At 37.4% G+C, this 25,061-nt stretch overlaps 2 protein-coding genes across 6 annotated transcripts in view; one reads left to right on the top strand and one right to left on the bottom strand.

The window, feature by feature from the left end:
- Positions 1-1,825: 1,825 nt before the first annotated feature.
- mcfd2 (multiple coagulation factor deficiency 2, ER cargo receptor complex subunit) lies at positions 1,826-3,808 on the bottom strand. The gene is made up of 4 exons (XM_015052046.1): positions 3,701-3,808; positions 3,223-3,384; positions 2,975-3,134; positions 1,826-2,075 (listed from the first exon to the last, which is right to left on the bottom strand). The coding sequence occupies exons 2-4, from the start codon at positions 3,381-3,383 to the stop codon at positions 1,944-1,946; spliced, it is 453 nt and encodes a 150-aa protein (XP_014907532.1). The 5' UTR covers position 3,384; positions 3,701-3,808; the 3' UTR covers positions 1,826-1,943.
- A 1,586-nt stretch (positions 3,809-5,394) lies between these two features.
- The window catches only part of ttc7a (tetratricopeptide repeat domain 7A), a 54,665-nt gene continuing 34,998 nt past the window's right edge, over positions 5,395-25,061 (top strand). Inside the window, exons 1-11 of one of the 5 annotated variants that reach the window (XM_015052040.1) lie at positions 5,395-5,512; positions 7,395-7,593; positions 11,025-11,188; positions 11,315-11,483; positions 14,833-14,963; positions 15,032-15,156; positions 16,438-16,516; positions 17,415-17,584; positions 19,237-19,300; positions 19,409-19,546; positions 24,029-24,112. In XM_015052040.1, the coding sequence (XP_014907526.1) occupies positions 5,456-5,512; positions 7,395-7,593; positions 11,025-11,188; positions 11,315-11,483; positions 14,833-14,963; positions 15,032-15,156; positions 16,438-16,516; positions 17,415-17,584; positions 19,237-19,300; positions 19,409-19,546; positions 24,029-24,112 (1,380 nt within the window). In that variant the 5' untranslated portion in view covers positions 5,395-5,455. Of the gene's footprint in view, positions 5,513-7,394; positions 7,594-11,024; positions 11,206-11,314; positions 11,484-14,611; positions 14,709-14,832; positions 14,964-15,031; positions 15,157-16,437; positions 16,517-17,414; positions 17,585-18,657; positions 19,112-19,236; positions 19,301-19,408; positions 19,547-24,028; positions 24,113-25,061 lie in introns of those variants that run through there. The other 4 variants (XM_015052037.1, XM_015052039.1, XM_015052041.1 and 1 more) reach the window with 4 other exon arrangements.

Genomic DNA, 25,061 nt, shown 5'->3' with positions numbered 1-25,061 from the left:
GAAACTGAAACAAATGTTAATTATTTTTCAGATATTTTTTTCTTGCTTTAAAAAAAAATTCAGACTCAAATGATTTTTTGTTTCAAAAGAATTTTTCAGTTGTAAAGAAAAATATAAAATTTAACAAAAGAATGTGAAACTGAAAAAAAAATCAAAACTATTTCAAGTTTCTAGTTTTAAAATAATTTTTCAATTTCAAATGTTTTTTTTCTTTTGGATAAAATTTATGGCTCCAATTTTTCTCCATTGTAGCCCACCTGTTGTACATGTCGATTTTTCCTAAATAAAGCCAGAATAAAAACTAAATACATCTTTATTTGAAAGCAAGATTTTCTGATTCATAAGTTCTAAATACCTGAGGAAGCTACTGTCCTCTAGTGATCATTTTGAGATCTGCATGATCTAAAATGCGGATGTTTTTCATTATTTTATGTTTTGTTATTGAGTTGTCTGTGGAGTTTCAGCATTCACCATTTGACAGTAAATCTGACATTCCTCTGTGCAGAAGAAAAATTTTTGCAGGCAAAGAAACAGATTTTTTACTTTAAAAGCTGCACAATCATTGATATCCTGCTAATAAGTACATGAATAATTTCATTTCAACAGTTTTTGCTTATTGTGCAGCAGATTTAAGGTGAGAAGGTTGATTTTGTTACATTTATGCCAATATAAATGTAACAAATCTTTGTTTTCACTGATCCCTGTAAGCCAATTACACATTAGAGCTAGAATTTAAAATCAAATTATAAAACTCATTAGTTACCCCCTTGAACATTTTCTATTATCAATAAAAGTTTTTCTTTGGTAGATACAATTGCAATTAAATAGCAACAAGCACAGCTCAACTTATGTGCAATTTGGAGGTGTGTGCATGCTTGTTTTCCGTAGGAACTTCAAAGGAGCCCCAAAAATTCAAATAAAAATCACACACACAAAAAACCAAGCAGAGCAGAGAATAAATTTGATTTCATGAGTTTAATCTACCAGAACCAAACATAATTTACCTTAAAGTAACAGAGAGAACGTTTTCTTTTCACATTCCAGAGTTACATTTCCTGACCTTTACGTCATTTCTCTCCACAATCAGAGCCGATTGAAGAATCAACACTGGTTGGCAAAAACAAAAAAAACAAAAAAATAGAGTTCATCCATATGAAGCAAACGCAGATGGACTGAACAAACCCGATTTGATGCGTGTGAACTGAGCGTTTTAAAAAAGGCAGCTAGCATCTGAAGGAATCGTGTTGCATTCAAGTGCTTTCCTGAAACTCCAGCCTGCAGAAGAGTCTGCCAGTGTGCTTCCAGTCTAGCTTATTCAGTGTCGCAGAATCTGATGCAGCTCTGCTTTACATTCCTATTGCGACTGATGAAGAGCCGTGCGTCCTCCGGCTGACCAGAAGGGGGCGCTACTAGCTCGTCATTTAAACAAGGTTTACCCTTCTTTCTCTGACGACCTAATCTAATCTGTTGCCGTGGGAATGACATATTTACCCAATTATCTTCACAAGGAATCATTTGGTCCTAAATGTAGAGATTCAAACAGCTGGTGTGTTGAATTTAAGTTAAAATAGGGCATATGAGTTTGAAATGAACTGGTCCGTTGGGTCAGTTCAACCAAACTACTTCATCGGTTTGTTTACTGCAGTTCAGTGGCTGGCTAGCGTACTTTGGTAGAAAACACGTAGCGTATAGGCCGCTAAAGTCTGAATAAAAAAATAATTTGGCTAAACTGACCCTTTAAAAATGGCACAATCTACAAAAACAGGGTACAAAGGCTACTGTTTTGTAATTCAGTGGAATTACATTCCATCTGGTATGAAAGAACTGTCACAAGCTTTGTAAATTACAAAGTTGATTTCTGTGAAAGACGGAGCAGCTTGCCGCCTCTCCCCTCATTCAGGATTCTCCTCCAGGATTGGAAACAAAGAAAACAGCAAGGCGATCTACTCCAGCGATTTGGCAAACTCTGCGTAGTCGATGTACCCGTCATTGTTTTTGTCGTCGTCCTTCAGGACCTCGTCGATTAGCGCGATGAGCTCCTCCTCCTTCATTGGCTGGCTGTTCTCCCCTCTCTCCTGCGATTCAGAACAGGAAACGTTTATTTAATTTTTTAATATCAGGACAGAAAAGTTAAGTACTCGATACAGATTTATAAAATTGTTTTAATCTTGCATCATTTTGGAGAAATTTCAGGCGACTTTCCTTTAAAGAACTGATCAGTCAGACAGAAGGGCTCAGAGCTGACGTTATGACTCTGGGGTCAAACTCCTAACTGATAAATCTGATGATTATTAATCACATTTTTTAAAATTGGCACATTCTAGACATTTGTTATTGAGCCATTTGAGCCTTTTTAATGCAATATTAGGAATTCAAGATGACAACAAATAATTTAATTCCTATTTTAAGTAGGAAAATAAACATTTTCTTGCCTGAAAGTACAATATCACAGCATTCCTTTAATAAATATGAACCAGAGGAAGTTAAAACGATGCCACTTGAAAAGTTTTGGTAGAAAACTTCTTAAGTGTTCACAGACAAAGGTGTTTTTTTATATTAAATGTATAAATATCTTGTTATAAGTTAAATAATCTGCCAGTGGATCTAGTACTTTTTAACGAATATAAGTTTATATCTTGCAGAAATGTTACTTGTACGGTAAGCCAGTTTTGTCTTATTTCAAGTCTACTAAGATATTTACAATAGAAACTAGACAAAAAGTCAAGATTTTGTGTTTTGTAAAATTGGCTTCCTTGGGAATCAATAAAAAAACAACAATTAAAAAAAAACATGTTTTTCTAAATATTTTTAATTAAAACGCAGTAATGCACATTGCAACTTTAAACCAACTTGAATGTATTAACTGCATGAATCATTTATCAACATAATCTACACAGTTTACTGCTAATCAGACAAATGTCTAAAATTATAGTAGCTTTGTTTTGTTCAGCCCCTAATTTATTTATACACCTACCTCTTTGTGTACATGTGTTATAGCAGTGGCCAACTCCAGGCCGTCCAGCAGGTTGTTCCCATCGTAGTCATGCATCTTAAAATAATGCAGCTGAAGCTCCTGGGGCGTCATGTCTTTCTCAGGTTTGTCGATGACCCCCTCCAAGTGCTCCATGATGTGGCTGAGAGCAGAGGAAAGAGAAAAATCAGAAACTGGCCCATCATCCAGTGAGCTGGGCGATGTGTCTGGACTTCAGGGGTGTTGCTCACTCTTTGTCTTGCACCATGTTTCTGTCAAGGCGAGTTATCTGAGCTGAGCCTCCCACTACAGGAGGAGGCTGCTGCTGGTGTGGAGACAACTGAGAGTGAGCACACAGGAAAGAGCAGGACAGGAAGAGGATCAGACCCCCCCACTGTGCACGACGCCTCATCCTGCAAGGGAGACAAATGCATATTCCTCTGTAAATCCATGTAACTAAACCCGTTTCTCTCCTGTTGACAAAAAACAGGCTAAGATTAGTAATAACTGTTCATCATAATGATAAACATAAACAAAAACGGACTTCAGCTCTGTCCTGTTTACATGTGGTTACAGTAAAATGCACAACGGAAGGGTAAACAAACATTACCGTTAGCTAACACGCACATTTGCTAGCCAAATTACTTATTTCCCGACAAAAAATCCCGCTAAACAAAATCAGCATCTACTCGGCCACAGTGAATACAAACAGCCAACTCAAATCCTCACTTTCAAGTAGTCGGTGTGGCCGCTGCAAACCGCTAAGGTGTTGTTTCCTCGCTGTCCTGTTAGCGACGGTAAGCGCTGGGAACTATAATGGACCAAGTAGCTTCCCGTACGGTGTTATGGACACGACAGCTCATTTTGATTGGTCAACAACGATCGAAGATTGCGTAACAGAAGCGAGACACTTTCCCTCCTCCAACGGTCAACTCTTGCAACGTTTCAAACTGCAAAAAGTTAAATGTACTAGTAAATATTTAACCGAAGAGGTTTAGCAATTGAATAAATCAAGTAAAACCACATTAACTCGGGATTGCCCTGAAATCAAGTGATATTATGTTCCTGTTTTAATTAAAAACATCAGAATTGCTAAATGACCGTCTTAAAGACACGTCAACATCTCCGCCATATTGGGAGGGGAAGCTGTTACTATTGAAATTATTCAAAGTGAGTGCAGTTTTAAAGCTTTTAAATAAAGCTCAGAGTCAACATTTCACAAAAAAAAAAAAAAAAAGATTTTGAAGTAGAAATGTTTTATCTTCACGTTTGTCTCTGTTCAGCAGCTTTTTATCTTCACTGTTAAGCTAACAAGCAAACCAAAAACTTAGAATATGAACTATGATGCTCTTTCTGTGTCTGATAAGAAAAATAGATTAAAAATTGTAAATAGTATTAGTAAACTGTGAAAAAGATTAGTTTTGAAAACAGATTCTCCCTCTCATGCTCCCAAATTGCGTCATTCTCTACTGTATTTTTAAAGTGCAATTTTTTGCTTTGGAAATCTCTGGGGATGCAGTGGCATGAAAAGTAGGGCCAATATTCTAAGACTCAGTGTTGTAATATTACAACATCTCAATTTCAAGCTTAAAAAATGAACAAATGTTGACTTTTTTTTTTTTTACCCAAACTTAGACATTTAACCCTAATATGAATCTAACATATTAGATTTAAGGACCAGCCCAAGCACTACTGCCAGTTACGTAGATATACCCAAATGGTAACTTATTGTTAGTGAACATGTTCAGTGCATTAATATAAAATACTTTTGGCACATTTGACACCCCACAGTTGTAGTTTAACTTCTCTCGTGACCTTTCCTGTTACATTGTGGGTTTTGCTGTTGAGTTGGAATTTTTGTTGTGATTTCTGAGGTTTCATTGTGGATTTTCCTGATACACTGTGCTCTACGCGGTTGAGTTGTGGTTTTTGCTGTTGCATTGTGACTTTTTTGGTGTTGTATTGGTGCTTTTGTTATTGCACTGTAGATTTTGTTGTTGCAGTGAGGCTTTTGTTCTTGCATTGTAGCATTTGTTGTTGCTTTGTAACTTTTGTTGTTGCGTTGTCACATTTGTTGTTGTTTTGTGGCTTTTGCATATTGCTGACCAATCTGGGTCACCGTAAAAGCTTACTTCTTAGTTGTTTTCTCAAAGTATAGCAGTTTATATTTCTCTCTCTAATTAACTAGAATAACTTTCCAGAAGTTACCAAAAAGCCCTATTCATAATTAAAGTGATTAAATTTCCAGTTAGTGCAGTAGGTACCTAAAAGACACTTCACTACATCAGGAAAGCCTACAAAAGACGTGCCAGGTTTCCTGTAGGTAGTGAAACATCTTTGTCGGACAGAAAGCTTTGAGGGCGCAGTGACGCTCTCCAGTCAGCAGGGGGCGCAAACCCGCCGCTGAGCGCCCAGATCCAGATTAATCATGCTGTGGTTGGACGCCCGCTGAGGAGACGGACAGGCGCTTTTCATGTCGCGCAAATGTCAACTTTCCCAAGAGAAAATGACGCTGCCAAATCTCTCTTCAAGATGCTTGAGGTTTCTCTTAATGTCTCACAGTAGCTGACTTAGACTCTGTAGTGAATTACAATTCTCCCTTGTGTTTACTCCCTGTGTTGTGGTTATTTTATTCAAACTAGATTCAGTAATTCCCCTTCAATTTACTCACAGAGTTCTCCCCTCTATTATTAATGTTTAATGGTATTAACTGGGCTGCACTTTCTAGTGCTTCATAAAGTTCAAGTACATGTCATGGAGCAGAGACTAACAGATGTATTCGCTTGTATCTGAGCCAAGGGAGGTAAGCTGGTGTCAGCCTGCCACCAGTCAGGCAGAACCCAGATCAGAGAGCCAGACAAACATTTTACGTTTTTTACCCTCAGCCATAAGCAATATTATTTTTACAAACATGGCATTATATTGCAGATAGTTCTGCTGTTTGTGTCCAGCCACAGTTTTGCTTTGCTGTTTCTTAAGCCCTGCCTGATCCAGTTAAAGTGTTAACGGGAAAAAGATTAGAGACTTGGCTCTTATTCGCCTTCACACTGCTACAAATCAAGCTCTGCCAGCCAGGGCCGGCCCAGAGTTTAATGATTTGCTAACCCACCCTTACTATTAATTTCTGTTAAGTTTTGCATTAAAGATCACATATTTTAAGAGTCAGGCAGCAATGAATCCCTTAAACAGTCATCTCAGCCAGCTTGCACTATTTATTAACAAAGAAAAGTTACAGTTTGGGTTACTCAGCCGCTCTAGTGTTTCCATACAGTAGGAAAGGAGGAGCCACTATTGTGAAAAACTCAAAAGTTAAAGTACTTTTTGATATTTATTTATGAAGAGGTACTTATTTGACCCAAAATAAAAGAAATTGTGACACCATAAAAGCATTAATAATAGCATGGCTGCAATAAATTTCAATAAAAATTTATTGAAATTGTTATTGTTTTTAATTTCAATAAAAAAAAAACCCCAAAAGAAATCAAACTTAAAAAGTAAAAAAAGGCCTAATAAATTTGGAATAATAAAATGACAAAATATGAAACTAATAATCATAATAATAAAACTATTATTAAACTACTATATTTATAAAACACATGCAAAACGTATGACTATATCAATATAATTATCAGACAAATCTACCTATATGTTTACAGGAAGTCTGCAAATTACTTTATATATGTTATAGATTTTATTGTCATTTAACTGCACATTTACAGCTGAGTAAAGGCTACAAAAATAATAAATGAATATAAAATAATTAATAAATAAATTTAAATAAATAAATTTAAATAAATAAATAAATAAATAAATAAATAAATAAATAAATAAATAAATAAATAAATTTGGAGAGGCGAATTTAAAAGTTACCTTAAATTCAAACTTCCCTTAAAAATTAAAAATAAACTCAAAAATCTGAGTTTAAGTTGGCCTGGTTTTCAAGTAACAACCCTCAAACTTAAATCGATTTTGCTTTATTATTTCATCATATGCCTTGTTCACTTTTCCATTACACGTTTTTCCTTCCACTCAACTTTCCATTAAGAGAACTACAACTTCTTTTAGCAATAAGTGTGCTTTATCCTCTTTTGCGGAGTGTAATAATACATATTTTTAATTGTTTTAATGCAATTTCTTTTAAGTTTAAGACGTAGACTTTAAAATTAAAAAGATTAAAGAAAAAGAAACCTGGAGTATTTCTATCTGAGTTTCACTTTTTAAATTGATTTGCTTAAAAAAATAAAACTCCTATCAATATTTTAAAATATTGAAGTGGATTTTGTCTTTGTTTCAACAAGTTTACGTTAAAAGTTTATAAATAAACCATAATAATCTGGATTTAGTTTGTTGTTTCCGCGCCCGGACAGTAATGACCGACACCTCACCCCACCCAACCCTGCGCACTCAAACATCTCCTGGTTAGTCCGCAGTTACTCCCATCGTGTCCGGGGACTACGGCCACCACCACCACCACCACCGGGACAGAGCGGCCATGGCGTCCCGGCTCTCCTTCACCCAGGTCCGGCTGGAAGCGGAGCTGGAGCGCTACCGGGCCGAGTGCCAGTGGGGCAAAATCCTGGCGCTGGTGGAGCAGATGCACGCTGCGCGGATCCATGAGGACGGTGAGTGACCGCGGGTCGCACCTGGACGCTGGGAAGCCGCTGCACGCATGTCCCGTCACTTCCTGGTTGCTCTATTAACTCAAATACGATCAGTTCACTGTTAAATATTAGAGAAAAATAACCTGGTTCTCACCCATCTTTAAATTTAGATTTATTGGAGCAGTTTTAAAACAGACACTGATATCTGCTAATTAAAGCAGAAAGTTTTTTATAAATGAACCAATTTTGAAAGAAAAATTAAGGATTTCCTGCTGTTTGAGTTGATTTGTATTTTTTGCAGTGAGCATACTATCACACTGTACACCAGCTGGACCTTGGACTCCAAACAGGATTAGTCGAAGGTCTCCTAAACAGATCTCCTCCTCAAATAACACAGATAAAACCAGTGAAAATCGTGCATCACAACCTGCGCTTTGAAAGAAAACGTCTCCCTGGAAGTTTACAGTAAACAAGAAGAGTCTCTGTCACGTTTAAGCAGAAAACTCTGTCGCTCACTCCAATGTTAAACCAGATTTATCCACCAGCCTGCTAATTTTCCGCCTTTACACTCGAAATCATTCCACAAAACTAAAGCAAACACACTTTTCTCTCTGCTCCTCATAAAACTAGGCTGAGGCATTTCACTAATGCATCTGCCTCCACCTGTAATCTACGCAGAGTAAATATGGGTTCGAGTGTCCTGACTACAGGCGTCTGTTGCTGTGCTTACATTGGACCGATGGTTCACTCAGGTGTTAAATTAATGTGGTATTGCTGTGCGCTTGCATGGTTTTCATTTGCTGAACCAGCAGCGAGTGTGCAAGGTGCACCAGGAGGAGCTGGCTTCAGATAGAGGAACTTCATGGTAGTTAAGGTGGTCATATATTAAACCTTCGCCCAACTCTGACAGCAATAAAAAGCAGCCATGTTGTTTCTGCTAGGTCTGGCGTCATTGTGTACTGTGGCTTTAAAAGGTTATGTTGAATTTCTGTGATCTAAAGTCCAGAGAAAATATTCGAATGACTTTAAGTTTGATTTTTGCAATATATGACTTTTAGGAGGAGGAAAATGTTAGAGCTAAACAACGTAAAAGAGTGATGATGAAATCCTTTACACAATGTCCAACCCAGAGCAAAGTAGTAATGGTAAAGTTTTCAAAAGATATATTTGGTGGGTTTATCCAAAAGGAGGTCAAGAAAACTGCAGTAATGTGTGTCGAAGTTGGCAGATCTAACAAACCAGCACCCTACAGGGGGGTTTAAAAGTTCAGTCAGTAATTCATCACTGTGGTAAATAGAAATATGTGTAATGCAGGTGTAATAGCAGCAACAGATATAAAGATTCACAGATATAAAGATTCACAGATATAAAGGTTCACACAGTATTCTGTAAAGCTGCAGTATGTAATTTTTATTTTTTTAAAAATACATATTTTTTTTACCATGTTGCAACAGTTTAGCATGAGACAGATACTGTGTGAAAAAATTAAGCTCATCTGTTTTCTCCCAGTGCTAATGAGAAACAACCAATCAGAGCCGGAGGAGGGTCTTAGTGCTGTCATCATTTTTTGGCAATAAGTTAGTGTTTTTTGGTGTCTGGAAAAAGAACCATTAAAAAAAAAAAAATCCCGATTGTTAAATTTGAATGTGCTGTTACCTAGCAACCCCAGGTGAGCCCATCTCATTGGGCAGGAATACTGAGACAAAAACACAGATTTGTGACACATTTATGCACAAACATCTTTTGCAGAAGCTCAGGTTGTAACAGACAAGAGGATGAAACACTTACTAAAAGATTTTTTAGTTAAATAATGACGTGACGCGGGCTATGCAGCTGGTTCTTCTCTTTGGTTTTTATAAAATGGAAAAGCATAATGCCAGCTTTTTACTGCATTATATATTGAGCCTAATATTTTAGGAATTGTTTTGTTTGTCTGTAACTAATAAAACTGACTGATAAACCTCAGAAGCACACATGCTATACTTATAGGTAAAATCAGACTAAGGAAAAGAAAATAGTGATTTTTCTATGTTTTTCTAGATCAAATGTTGGTTTTAGCAGGATTTTAAAAAAAAAAAAAAAAAAGCTTGAACAACGTCAAAGTGTGAGGCTTAAACATAAAGAAAACTCATATTTCTTGCTAAAATTAGCCAATCAAGCCATTTGGAAATTGGAATTTGAGAAGAAAACATGATAAATACAAAAAACTAAAGGTAGAAAACTAACATATGGCAGCCTGTAGCAACAAATTGAAGAGTAAATCACCATTTGGTTCAGTAAATGGGTGAACTCTGTGTTTCTCACTGTGGTTTTAGAGGAAAACACGTCCTGGTGTTTATCCCCTACCTTCTCCTCAGAGATAGGTTTCTCCTTGGCTGTGCTGATAAACGAACCAGCAAAAATGTCAAGTATATGTGAGCATAAACACGGCTCAAAGAGCTGGCATCAGAACACACCCGGGCTGATGGAGCTAAACAGGAAATCTTTATTGGAGTGTGTGTTTGTGTGTGTTTACACAGACAGGGGTTGGATCAGAGAACGGTTGTTTTTCCGTCTTTGTAAACCTTAATATCATGAGTTAGATGAGTTTTTACTGTATGTGCAGGATTCAGATGGAAACTGTACTGAAGAGAAACCACTAAACGATTAATCGGATTAACAGCGATTAATTGGTTAATGAAGTAATCGTAAACTAATTTAGAAATCGATTAATCTTATATCAAAAAACACCATCTGCTTAAAGAACAACACACTCAGAGTAGTAATTCAGCCAAAATTGCACAAACAGTATATTTTCTACTTAAGATTAAAAAAACTTTATAAGTTTGTCCTACACAAAACTCAAGTGGAACATTTTTTTAGCTTTTGAAGGAACTCTACTTCTAAGCAACTTTTGCTATTCAGTTATTAATTTACAAAGCTAAAAATTAATCAACAGATGATTCCTTAACTTTGATGTCAAGTCTGAGCTTTTGACGTTGTTAGCATTTTTTTGTTGTTGCAGATGCATCCTTTGCTACAAATGATAAAGAAATGCTATGTTAATGCACTTAAACAAAATGTTTATTTTTTATTTAAAAGAATAATTAAATCAGTGACTTCTTTGCAGCTTTTAATCTATTTATAACTTTGCAAAAAAGGCTTAAATGAAATAAAAAATCAGCAGCAATCGATTAATCTCATGATAATCAATTAATCATCAGATAGGATGATTAATCAATTAAGTTGGTGATTAATCGATCAATTAAATCGATTATTCTGATTAATTAATTACTAAATAATCATTAGTTCCACTGCTAGAAACCACGTTTCAGGAATGTTTCTTCTGTGCTTTGAGTTCTGGTTTTGATAAACTGAGAGAAGGTTTTCTTTGGCTACAGAAATGGATGACCTCTGACCCCCAGTTCATGCTTGTTCCATTGCTTTTAACTTTCTTCAATCCCACGCTGCAGATGATTACGGCACGCTGCTGATGGCCGAGGCGATGCTGGAGGAGTGCCTGCTGGAAAACATGGATCTTTTACGGAGCTCCACACCTTTAGCTGACAAGACTCAGGCCAGACTCTGCAAAGCCAAAGGTTACCTGAACACCATCCTGAGCCGAGGCCGCCTCACAGTCAGTCTAATCTTCAGGTCTTTTCCAGTCATTTGGAAATAACTACCAGGAAATATTTTGACAGGGAACCAAAATCGTTTGTCATGCCGTCGTTGGAGTGATGGTGTATTTCTGGTTTTCCTGCAGCCAAGATACTTGAATGAGGCTCTGCTGCTGATGGCCAAAGTGCACTACGTCCAGGGCCGGTACCGGGACGCCCAGGGAATGTGTGCCAGGGTGGGTTTGGAGGAGCTGACCCAGGACGACCAACCTGTCTACCACTTTCGCCTACTGGCTGAGGCCTTCGTCATTAAAGGTACCTCACAATTAACTGGTTTGTTGTTTAGAGCTTTCGTGAAACAAGCATCTCTTCAATAGGCTTTGCTTCAAAATCCTGTTGAGGCTGCAGGTATCCCTGTTGATTGAGCACTTTTTTCTGCCAACATTTTTCCTTCCACTAAACCAGGTCTGCAACCTTTACAAACTAAACAACCATTTAGTTTGTGTTTTCACACCTGATATTCTAGTAGATTTGGTTTGATTTGGGACTAAAATTGCAACATTTGTTACATTTTCAGCTGGTGCAGTTCTCTTTCACACTGCACTGTGTAAAACAAACCAAACTAAGTGAAAAACCTGTTCCCCTCCTCGCCTATGGGGACGCTGCACCAAGAACCATTGAAGGAAACAACATAAAGAAAACCTCAAAAGACACGGAGCGCAACTTTCTTCTAAACAAAATATAAACCAAAATGGAGTAGTGTCAGATTTTAGCTGTTGTAGGATTTTGCTTTTGTCTTTGGTAAAATACCACAAGTCATTTCTCCATTTGTTTTAGTTGTATTTACCCAGAATGCCCTGCACTGACAAATCCTGTCTGTAAATATGTTCCACCCATAACTCCTGAAATGGCATAGATTTAGCTTCACTGGTTCAAATTCTGTAAAATACATATATACGTATTAGCTGTAAACCATAATCAGTAAACCTAATATAGACAATGCTGGAAATATATGATTTTGTGTAATTAATCTATATGAAATTGCAGTAAAAACGAAGGACGCCTGTGAGTGTCACCTGGTTTTTATACTGTAGCGTTCATCAGTCAACTTTCAAGCCAAGCTATAAATAAAAGAACAAGCAAAACCAAACTTCAGGCTCCTTTTGTGGTAGTTATGGGAGGAGAAAAACCAAATTGACCTTGTATGTGGATCTAAGGTGCATGGCGAGTTTTTTACGAGGCAGATGGGACACAGCTGGGAACCATCAGCCTGATCGGGTAGATAGTCGGGTCAGGGAGCGCTCTGCGTTTTTCCAAGAGCCGAGTCCTAACCTGAGCTTGTCACTGTTAAAGAAAACATATTTTTCTTGCTCTGAAGTCGCATCAGAGAGTGAAATGTGCCAGTTTTGGAGTAAAGCTGTGAAGTATTTTGGTGTTTTTCCAAGCAGTTTCATCACTATGCTCCGATCGCCATAAATCAGATTCACAGAACACCCGGACTCGGTGTAATCTCGTTTCACTCATCATCATTATGTCGTTACCAACCCCCTCTTCGTTTCCTGACAGTCGGACATGACCTCATGCTCATGAAACATTAAGGAATATTACAGCAATAACTGTCAGATTTAGATTTCCTCTGCTTGTTTTGATTCCCCTGAATTATATTTACCGCTGGCTCCTTCTCAGGCCTCTCTGTGGGATATGAAGCTAGCTGCTGTGGGAATCAAGTCAGACATGGATGATGTCTGACGGCTGGCAGCTGTCTGCTTATTTGATTTGGCTTGGCGTCGAGCCCAAGGCTGCTCAGGGCCTCTGGCCTCTTCCCGTCTTGGAAAGTTCTTGAACTCCTTGAATATTTGTATTAATCAGTCCAGTTTGGGCATCTGGTCTTCCAGGAACGTCAGTTTCCTCTCTGTTTGTGTGTCCACTGTGTGGAGGCCTGCAAACGCACACAGAAGACATGATGAATGTCTAAAAGTAAATTAGCATGTTAATAAAAGCCTGTTGTGTTTATGACTGAAACGATTAATCAAATTAATAATGATTAATCGATTACTTCATTAAAAATGCCATTTAGTGAACGTATGACACAGTTTAAGCAGTAATTCAGCCAAAACTGTACAAAAAATAGATACTGGTACATTTTGCATTTAAGATAAAGAAAACACATTTTTCATTGTTAAATTAGTATCATGTACTTTACAGGGATTTTGTTGTCATGTAAGCCCATGTTTGTAGCTGTGGTTTTCTGTTGTTTTTCCCTCTTTCTGCAGATATACAAGCAGACTTCTTTTGTGTTTATCTTGTCTTCTCTTTATCCTTCTTTATTTTTTCTTTTATTATCTCTCTCTCTTCCTTTACTTTAACTTTTTGACCCACCACTTTTTCTTTTCTGTCTCTTTGTCTGTTATGATTGAATAGTTTTTTGTCCATCAAGTGAAGCATCCTGAAAGCCATATTGCTGCCTGTGAAAGTAAATCCTTCAGGGTTCTCCTTTGGTACTCAGACAATTATGCTGATTGCTACACTGCCAAAAAAATGATAAAAATAATAACAATAAAATAAAACACAGGTGATTACTGATGATGATTAACTGCTGCATTGGAAGGGACCTTCCCTCTTAAATCCTACCAAAACAGCAACCTAGTTTTTCACTCTCAGCTTTTGAATTCGTCTTTGTATACCTGAGGTGGCATTTAATTAGTAAATTTTGTACTTTCTGCTTTCAATGTTTGTCAGTTCTTGCCTCGACTTGTGAGTTGAGGAAATAAAAATAGAGGCAAATTTATTTTCTCTTGTTGATGCATCCAAACAACAGAAATAGAGCGAAACAGGAAGGAGTATGGAGCCAAAATTCAAATGTTCCGAAGGCTAAAACCCAAACAATCAGGAAAACAGAACAGAACATAATGCGCCTGCATGTTTCTGAGTGGATTTGACTTTTTATTCCTTTTTGTCCATAAAACCGTAAATAGAAAACAAAATGAAGAGCATACGTTGGGTTTATGTTACGGAAGAATACAACTAATTGTCAATTAATACATTAGATCAAAATTAGCTCCAATCGAATAACGTCTGTTAGACCTTTTCTTATGGTTGTAGTTTGGCTGCCATCCAGCAGAGGGCGCCGCGTAGTATTAAGCGGATTTTTTTTTTTTTTTTTTTTTTTTTTTTTAAGGAGTACGGGTATTTTGGGAAGAATATAGTAAATAAAACATCTGATCCATACTCCAATCTGGAAGGTTGCGGTAATGCACCTGTTTGCCAACAGTCATAAAAATATTAGAAGAAGAAGAAGAAGAAGAAGAAGAAGAAGAAGAAGAAGACGACTATCCCAGAACGGGAACGAGAAACTGTCCAAACAGAGTACGGTGCGGGATGAAAAATGCTGTTTGTGTGGTTCTCTTTTGAAATATAAACACTCAAGTTAATTTATAAACTTAATAGTGATTCATTCAGTCGAGCTGCATGACGGAGCAGCGTCAACTTATTCAAAAATGACTGATGTGCTAGGACGTGGTTGTAGTGAAATGCTAAATGGTGAGATGGAGGCAGATGATCGACTTTCGAAGAGAAAAATACGTTTCCAACTTTACATTTTCCTAAAAAGGATGCATTTCTTTACATCTGACTTCCTCTAACTGTTTGATCAACCATGCTTCAGGTCTTTCTCTGGACCACCAGACGCTGTCTGCTGTGTCTCGTATCCGTCTTTCGGAGAGAGAGGAAGAGAGTCTGTCCTGCTTCCTGAAGGCGTGTGACGCAGCTCTGTCCTACCTGCAGGAGCTCGATAAGGTGAGCCTTCACAAATGCACGGTTCGCACGACGTGCTGGCATGTTTACTTAAGAGTTTCTGTTTTCAGATGGTAACCATTCCACACGCCAAAATGGGCAAAGGCAGCCTCTTTTCTGCAGCTGTTGACGTTGACCTGGGCTTCTTCCTGCAGGCAGCCCTGCAGAGCGCTTACCTCTGTCTGCTGCAGAGGGGGTGAGTGCAGCGGAAACCAATAAAATCTTCTTACACTATCTGAAAAAGTTTTCACAAGTATAACATTTGCTTTTTCTAGTTTTACAGGTGGAAGTTTGCAGTCTCACTTTATAAAGACAGGGACTTTCTGCTAGGGCTGAAAAATTGTATCAATCTTGATTAATCGATTCATTAACGGTTAACTAATTAAGCAGTTAAGTTGCTTGCAGAATCAGGAACCTCCTCATTCAGTCTTTCTGAGTTCTGATCACTTCAATTGGAGAAATTTTCTTTTCTTCAGACTTTTTGCTTAGACACAACATATTACACAACATTGGAAATATATTAAAATATGTTAAAGTAAACAAGAAATTCAGTTCCATTTTAAATATGGAAACAAACATTTTAATGCCTGAAATGCAATGACATCATTCCTTCAATGTCAAATCAGCATGTGAAAATCTCAGCCCTAATCTGTGATTGTTTTCTGGGTGCACATATTTGTAGACAAACTTTTTTTTTTCTTAAATGCAAATTGTATATATTTTTGTACTGTTTTTCTTAATTACTGCTAAGAATATGTTGTTTCTTCAACAAATTGCCATTTTTGAGTGTGTACACTCGATTACTAAGTCAGTTGATTATTTCAATAATTGATTCATCACGGTTAATCATTTCAGCCCTACTTGTAAATTAAACCTGGCTGTTGAACCATTTTTTATCATTTAATTTTAGCATTAGTAGTTTAAAGGAGTGTATGTTGTTTTTGCTCATACCTGAATTTTGTTTGTTTTTGTACAGAAAATATGTCAGAAATAAGTTGAACATGTATTTATCATGATCTTAATTTATTTAATTTCAAAAATATATTTAATTTCAAGAATATTAACAAGGATTCCTAGACCTTTGGAAGACGCTTCTACACTTTTATGTGCAGTTTCATGAGTTATTCATGTAAACTTGCAGCACATTTGTAAAAATCTGCTCTTTTAATATGTGTTGACGTTAAACTTGTGGAAAGAAAATAATGCAACTCTCGGTTTGAACCAGTAGGTGTCAGTGTTGCATTAAATCAGAAAATAACTATCATCTCTCTCTAATGAAGGCCTGGTGTTTAGGATTGACTGTCAATAGTTTCAATTTGATTCTCCATGTGTCAAATGAAAACAGTTTGCTGCTGTTTTATGTTATCTGAAAACCATTTATTTTTAGTCGATCTTTAAAACCAGTGCATAAGCCCAATGTGTGTGTGTGTGTGTGTGTGTGTGTGTGTGTGTGTGTGTGTGTGTGTGTGTGTGTTAGTCATCTTGCACAGGGTGCCCACCAGCTGCGTAGGGTGCTCAGGGTGGTGGAGTCGCGAGGGTCTCAGAGCTTCAGGAAGGTGAGGAACAACAAATGTCTCATGCTAGAATCATTACAATGAAAAAGGTTTAAAACAAGAATCTGGTGTGATTTCTGCTGGGCTGGCCGGTAAATCAATAACGATATATCTCGCGGCAGAAACGTGATCAATAACAATCGATAATTCTAACTACTAGAGTGGAATATTTACTGAACTACAATCAAGAATCGCACAGCATTCTGGGAAATGGAGGCAGCTAGTAGCCAGATAAGCAAGATCCACTGCAAAAACACAAAATCTTACCAATAATTTCGGTCTAGTTTCTACTGCAAATATCTTAGTACACTTAAAATAAGACAAAGTAACTTTTCAGCAAGATTTTAGTATTGATGAAAAAGTACTTTTTTTATTGGTAGATAAATTATCTTATAAAATGGGGAAAATGTCTTGTTACAAGTAAAATAATCTGCCAGTGGAACAAGCACTTTGTCATCGATATTAAGGAATTATTTACTTAAAACAAGACTATCTTGCTAAAAAAAAAGTGACTTGTAAGTTAGTTTTGTCTTATTTCAACTTTTACTTGGTAAGATTTTGTGTTTTTGCAGTGTTGGTGGCGTTAACTAACTCACATTTCGGTTAAATAGCTGAAATAACCTCACAGCATCCTGCTGGGTATCAAGCAGTTTCAACCCCCTCCAACTCTGGTTACCTAGCAACAGCTTGCTAAGTACCTGGCACAGCAGCAGTTTAAGGTTTTACCACCCTGATTCATGACGGCTTAAAAATAAAAACCACAATGGAGAGAAGTAAAAACTGTGGGTAAATGTATCTCACACATTTAAAAAAAAAAAAAGAAAGAAACTAATCAATAATTATCAAAATTGACTGATATGATTTCTGACTGCATTAAAAACGTGTTTGTTTTTCATGCCAGTGTGCAGCCATGAAGCTGGCGCAGGTGCTGCTGAGCTCCGTGAGCGAGGGCAGCTACTGGCCCCCGCTGGGCCCCCCGCCCGCAGTCTGGCTCCAGAGAGAGGGAGCCGCCGCCTCCAAAGACGCCATGTACCCCACCTTCAGACCGCCGCAGCGCTACGCCACAGACTGGTACGCCTCACCTTCATCTCCCAGGAGTCTGAATGTGACCGGAGGACCTACAGAGGCCTCAGGTCTAATACTTCACTGATGCAAGGTTATTACAGCTAACTAAAATTAAAACAAAAAAATTAAAGTGAGAAAACATTTCTGTTAACTGAAATAAATAAAAATTGTAATTAATGGTGGAAAACTGTAACTTACTCGAACTAAACTGTGTATTTATAAAACTTACTTAAACTTACTGAAGTTATTCGTTGTTTTCTTGTTTATGATAAAATGCGAATCAGTTGATTACTGAAAAACAACTGAATATATTTTTTAAACTGTTGTTTTTTGCTAAATATTCATTATCCAGATAACTCAATAATAATTGTAGAATAATAATTATTCTGGAATAACTATTATTGCAGAATAATTATTGAATAATAATAATCAAATTGTAATTTTATTCTTTATTTTATCATAATAATATTTATTATTTAATATTAAAATTAAAATAATTTTATAAAAAAAATAATTGTATTATTTTATCATAATAAAATTATTAGGATACATTTTTTTATTATAATAATGTTAGTATGATAACGATTAATTCAAATTATTTTCTGATTAAAATTTATTGCATTTATTTTTATTTTTCTCCTCCTTTTCCTTTAAGTTTTCTGTGGCCCCAGGTTGAAAAACTCTGGTCCATGAAGTCACTGCAAAAACACAAAAACGTACCAAATATTTGAGTTAATTAAAATAAGAGAAAACTAACTTCAAAGTAACTTTTCAACAAGATAAAGGAGCTTTTTTCAAGTTAATAAATCCTTAATATTGATGGAAAAAGTGCTTGTTCAATTGGCAGATAAAATTTTCCCATGTTGTAAGTGAAATAATCTGCCGATGGAAGTAGAACTTTTTCATCAACACTAAGACATAATTGACTTATTGTCTCTTTTCTCTTGCTGAAAAGTTACTTGGAAGTTCGTTTTGTCTTGTTTCAACTGTACACAGATATTTGCACTAATAACTAGACCAGAAATACTTGGTAAGTGTTTGTGTTTTTGCAGTGTTGGATCAAAACAGACATCTTTTCCGATCCTAAAAGCCCAATCTTGTCATCCGATCTACATGTTGAACTCATTGTCTGCTTCATTTCTGCGTTTCGCCCGTTGCAGGGATCCAGCAAACATTGCTCAGGCCCCCGTGAGCCATACTTAGTCACCGCCACATGACTAATCCTGCCCACACTATCATAAGTGAAGATCTAAATCCATGTCTGAGATTAGCAGGCGTGGAGGAGCCGAATTCCCCCCAGAGGAGCATCCGTGTGTCAGCGTTGATGATTACTTTTTATCGTCACGTAGTTGTTTCATAAAAGGTTGTGATGTTGTCTGCGGATTGTGTCCTTCAGTAGGACATGCGTGTGTGTGTGTGTGTGTGTGTGTGTGTGTGTGTGTGTGTGTGTGTGTGTGTGTGTGTGTGAGACATCTGAGATGATGCTGTGCGTGATACATCCGCGGTGGTCCGTATTGTGTTGCAGCCCCACAGGTGAAACAGAAACCAGACACTGTCGGTAATCTGCCGTCGCTCCGTCTTTGTTTGTGTTTGTGTGAGCGATAAACTTCCTGTTTTGGAGCTTTTCCTGTTTTTTTTTTTGTTTTTTTTCTTGGCAGCTGCTTCTGTCCACAGGACGTGGTGGAGGAGGCTGTGCTGCTGCTGCTCATCACAGAATCAATGGTGAGACACACACACTCCTATCCTTCACTGCGTGGTCCAGCTACAGCAGCAGGGACAACGTCCAACAGTCTCTTTCCCCGTCTGATTTCTGTGTTTTTGTCCCAACAGACGAGCGGGGAAGCGGTAATCAGCCGACTGCCGGACCAGGCCGAGGCGCGCCAGGCCAGCCTGCAGGATGCCACCTCCGTCTACGACCTGCTGTCCATCGGCATGGCCAGGAGGGGGCAGTACGCCATGCTCTCTGAGGTGTGGGGATCATACACTGGAGGTCAGAGGTTTCTGTTTTCAGATCCTTCTGCTTCTTCATAATCCCACCGCAGGGAAATTCACAGATTAGGTTTTGGTTAAGAAATAATGGATAATTTGCATTTTCAGTGCAGCAGTGACGAATCTTCCATATTCTCTTTGTTTTACACTGTAAAAACACAAAATATAACCAAGAGGTTTTGTCTAGTTTCTTGTGAAAATATCTTGGAAAATTTGAAATAAATCAATAACATGCAAGTTTCATTAAGATACAGGAGCTTGTTTGAAGTCAATAATTCCTTAATATTATTTTTTTTAAAAGTGCTAGTTACACTAGCAGATTTTGTTTCACTTGTAAAATGGGTGAAAAAGTTAGCTACTGGAACTAGTGCTTTTCTCATCAGTAGTAAAGAATTGCTGATTTAAAACAAGCTCCTGTGTTCATGAAATTTTACTTGTAAGTTAGTTTTGTTTTGTTTAAAGTTTACTAACATATTTGCCCTAGAAGCTAAACCAAAATATTTAGTCAGATTTTGTGTTTTTGCAGTGTAGGAAGCTCAAACCTAAGTAGTTGAAGTTTTGGCACCAACTTACATCCCACATAGGACCTGCAAAGCACACCAAAGAAAGTTGAACTACAGGAAATTTATTGCATGAAAGTAAATTTTGAAAAAATGTACATAAAATAGCCTTCATCAGTTTAAGTTTTACAGTAAAGGTTACTGTAAAACTAATTGATAGTTACATGGCAAAACAAAAAGAAATGCCATGTAACTATCAATGCTGGTTGTTGAAAGTTGCATGAAACAAAAATAAGTTTTTTCCATCCTGTTCTCTAAAAATGTGAGCAAAATCCAGGCTGTTATTTCACGGGTTTGCCTCTGGCGAGGCTGATTGATTGTTTATTTCTGACATCTTTTCCAGGAGCCGCGTTTCTGCAAACACTTTTCCAGAAAAATGAAACACACAAACACAGAGGGATACAATGGAAACGTCAGGCAATAAAAAGAGATCAGTTGTGTCCAGATTTCAGTCCCCTGACACAAACGGTCACCTCAGACCAAACCAAATTATTTAGGACACGCGTGTCAAACTCAAGGCCCGTGGGCCAAATCCGGCCCGCCGTAGCTTTTTATGTGGCCCTCTGGATTCTAGACTAAACACTAAATGTGCTTAAATATGTTATCAGTCAAATCAATTCAGTTTTTATCTGCCAAATTATATCAATCAGTCCCTCCAGTTTCTTGAGAATTATCATGGAAATTCTCGCCAAATCAACAAGTCCCTGCACTTTTTTGCTAATAGTTGGGAGTTTAATGCAGATTTTTCTCAAAATTGTTAAAAACTTTCTTACTTGTACTAAACAGCTGCTTCAGCTTTAATTGACGTCAGATTATAGCCCATGATCTATACAGTGAGTAATAAAAAGTCACATTTACCGTGATAAATGAGTGCAAATATTTTAAAATTAGCATCACAAACATTTTGATTTTTATTACAAAAAATAACAAAAAAAATCAGGAAATCCTGGAGGGACTGAAAAGATGTTTAGTAATATTATTTGATTTTAAGAATTGATATTTTAACAGTTTGCGAACAGTTTTTATCAATACATTCTGGCACAACCGGCCCTTTCAGAGCATTCAGGATCTGAATTTGGCCCAAAGCGAAAATAATGTTGAGGTTCGACAAGAACAGCAACTCAGGAGCCAAATAGGCAAACATGGTGGGAGAAATGATCAACCCAGGAAGAATTACATTTCACAAAATAAAATAAATTACTTTCACTTTCTTTAACTTCCCCCTCAGGTCAGAAGCTAGACTTGGACACAGTTTGATATTCCAACACAAAAATGATCCCAAACCGACATAAAAACTGGTTTTAGACGGGATAAATTAGGCTAATAATGAGCTTTTAAAATGGTTTTACGCTGAACCCTACTGAAAATGAATGGACTGTAATTAAAAGTTTAAGAAAACCAGATTCTCTTTCCAATCCTGACCAGAGCAGCGGCGAAATATCCACCCAGAAGAATCCAATTAAATTAAAAAAATACTTTCTTTATCCCAAATGGAGTTTAAATGTCAAATAACCCAACTATTTTGTCTCCTTTCTAGTGCAAACATCTTAGTTCAGTTGAAATAATACAAACCTTATGACATAGGAGCCTGTTTTATGCTTAGATATTGGTTCCGTTGGGAGATTATTTCACGGGGAAAAGTCTTAAGTGAAATAATCTGCCAGGGGATCCAGAACTTTTTCATTAATATTAAGCAATTACTGACTCTAAACAAGCCTCTGTTTCTTACTGACAAGTTACTTGTAAGTTAGTTTTGTCTTATTTAGATATTTGCACCAGAAACTAGCCTGTTTTGTGATTTTTGCAGTGTGAAAACCTGGATTGGGGCGAGCATGTACCCCACACTGTACATGGATACCAGAATTAGGTGGGGGAGGGGGGGGAGGGCTCATGTCTTTTCCATTTAGAGCATAATATTTAATCATAACATCAGGCGGACCTCATTTCCTGCTTGACTGACAACCTCTGACTGAGCGAAACCCCACACATGTCAATCACATCATTGTGCAGTGAAGCAGCACAGAGTGGGCGCTGAGCGCTGACTGACAAGCACTTTCAAGCTAATTTACTTCAGGAAGGACATGACGTAGTCAAAACCTCTGAAAGGAATGTTCTCTGATCAGAGGTGGGATGCAGAGAAGTACAAATACATTGTTACTGCAGTTAAATACATTTCTAATGCATTTGTTCTAAACTTGAAGGTGAACTATTGCACTTCCTTGAGCAGGTTAGGATGAACTATGGGTGATATAAAACATCTTCATTACATTCTTTGCACTAAATCATTCTTAGATAAAGAGATTTTAGTCTGGTCATCTGTTTTAGGGCTCTGTCACTTTAAATCTAAATAAGCTGCTGCTGGCCACGCCCCCCAACTCAACATTTACACTCACAGGTGAAAATGGCTGCAAACAGATGCACAATTATACAACCATACCATCTTTGAAAAGCAGAAGTGGAGCCCCCTGCACAACCAACAATAATGCAGCAAGTGGTTTCTAAATGATAAGTCAGCAACTTGTCTTTTCCAGCAGCCATTGTACAGCACATATGTACATTTTGGACATCCCTGTTGAAGACATCAGGGATCACATTCAATAAATTTACTTTAAGAAATCATAATTTCACACATTAAATTACTTTCTTTCGTATACTTTGAAGGTACTGTGTGTGACGTAATGTAAATTCAATCTGTAGAGACTCACACAGAGAGAGAAACAGCAGTTAGACAATTTTATTGGACCGAGAATTCGGCGCTCGGACACCGGCGGAAGACGTGCGTGCTGAGAATCGCGGCAAGCTTTAATGATCGGCTCAAACGAAGCTCAGGTAGGTCTTCCCCCGGGCCCGGTCACTGGTGGTGGAGCGGAGCTGGAGAGAGGAGTCTTCAGGGGAGCTGGAGGCATCCGGGAGGCTGGTGGTGGAAACGTGGAGGAGGTGGGTTGAAGCACAACTGAAGGGGGAGGATCTGTGGTCGCTTCGCCTTTTGAAGGAGCTCTTGCCAGGTGATTGGACCGAGGTAGAGAGATGGTGCGTCCTGATTGGCTGGGGTAGAGGCAAGGTGGTAGGTGATGCCGGAAGAGTCTTACAGGTTCAATTTTCGCCTAGGGCTTCATTTGGTGTCAAAGCTTCCAACTGTTATAGATTTGTGCTTCCTGCACTGCAAAAACACACAATCTGACCAAGTATTTTGTGTTTAGCTTTTAGTGCAAAGATGTTATTACACTTCAAAGAAGAAAAAAATAATTTACAAGTTACTTTTCATCAGTATATAGAGCTTAATTTAAGTCAATTCCTTAACTTTGATAAAAAAAAGTGATAGTTCCAGTAAAATATTTCTTTCACTTTCATTACGTGAAGTATTTTTAAGAGTATGTACTTATTTACTTTTACTTAAGTAATAATGTTTATGTGGGACTTTTGCTTTAGCTAATTCAGTTTACCATATTTTCCAGACTATACAGCGCACCTCACTATAAGCCGCACCTACAAATTCTTTGGAAAAGAAATGAAAATTAGCGCTTTCTTCTTTTCTTTCCAATTTTGACTTCCAATGATTCACTTCTTGCTAAAGCGCCCCCTCGTGGTTGAAGAAAAAGTTGCACCGGACTACAAGCCACAAGGTTCAAAGTGTGTGGGAAAAGTAGCGGCTTATAGTCCGAAAAATACGGTAATTTATCTCCATACTGCCAATTTCCAACAGATGTCGTTTGCAAAATAAATCAACCATTCAGCAAATTGATCTCAGTTACCAAACAGTACAGTATGCTCAGTTAGTCATTCAAAGGAGTTAAAAAAAAGTTTCTCTGAAAGGAAAAGAGTAAACTTTTATTTGTACTTTTAAAGTTCCTGAGCATCCTGCGTTGTGAAAGCTGCAGCCTGTCTGTGTGTTTGCTCGCAGTGTCTGGAGCGAGCCATGAAGTTTTCATACGACGAGTTCCACCTTTGGCACCAGCTGGGCCTGTCACTCATGGCGGCCGGAAAGGTGAGCTCATTTCTCCTTATACATCAACACTCTGCACCAGAGGAGACGTTCGTCTCCTCACCCACCGTCCAACCATCATGTCCTGCACGTGCAGCGAATAGCTTAGTGGACATTTTATACTGCATGCACTGCAAAAACACTAAATCTTACCAAGTATTTCTTTGGTCCAGTTTAAAACATTTTAGTAAACTTGAAATGAGACAAACTAACTTATAAGTAACTTTTTAGCAAGATATAGGAGTTTGTTTTAAGTAAGTAAGTCTTAACATTGATGAAAAAGTCCTAGTTTTACTGGCAAATTATTTCTCTAATAACATTGGAAAATGTCTGTTTATATGTGAAATAATCTCAGTACATATTTACTAAGACAGTATTAGGTTTTAATAACTAATTAAAAATGCTTAAAACAAGTTGAGCTCCTATATGCTGCTGAAAAGTTATTTGTGAGTTAATTGCTTGTTACCCAGCAGGTTAATGCTCGGCTATTTTAACGGTTTAAATAACCAAAATGTGAGTTAGTAGATGTACCAAACACTGTAAAAACACAAAATCTTACCAAGTATTTTTGGTTAAGTTTCTATAGCATTTATCTTACTTCACTTGAAATAAGACAAAACTAACTTTTTAGTAAGAAATAGAGGCTTGTAAGTAAATAATTCCTTAATATTGATGAAAAAGTACAAGCTCTAGTAGCCGATTATTTAACTTATAACAAGACATTTTTCTATCTGGCAATAAAACTAGAACTTTTTAATCTATCTTAAGGATTTATTTACTTAAAACAAGCCTCTATTTCTTGCTGTAAATGTACTTTTAAGTCAGTTTTGTCTTATTTCAAGTGTAGCAAGATATTTGGACTCGAAACTAGACCAGAAATACTTGGTAAGATTTTGTGTTTTTGCAGTGTGAATGCAATATGAACCATTGTGGTGCTGTTAGTAGGATAACT

Source organism: Poecilia latipinna, unplaced genomic scaffold (assembly GCF_001443285.1).
Source record: "Poecilia latipinna isolate Pla-1442-1.1 unplaced genomic scaffold, P_latipinna-1.0 Scaffold1083, whole genome shotgun sequence".
Lineage (NCBI taxonomy): Eukaryota > Metazoa > Chordata > Actinopteri > Cyprinodontiformes > Poeciliidae > Poecilia > Poecilia latipinna.
This window is presented reverse-complemented; position numbering and strand designations above follow the sequence as displayed.

What these genes read in the sequence shown, in the direction of transcription:
- mcfd2 (XM_015052046.1), bottom strand. Translation starts at nt 3,383, where the DNA reads ATGAGGCGTCGTGCACAGTGGGGGGGTCTGATCCTCTTCCTGTCCTGC. An exon ending in AACATGGTGCAAGACAAAGA is followed by an intron (nt 3,135 to 3,222) that starts GTGAGCAACACC and finishes CTCTGCTCTCAG; the next exon opens with CCACATCATGGAGCACTTGG. An exon ending in TAACACATGTACACAAAGAG is followed by an intron (nt 2,076 to 2,974) that starts GTAGGTGTATAA and finishes TCTGAATCGCAG; the next exon opens with GAGAGAGGGGAGAACAGCCA.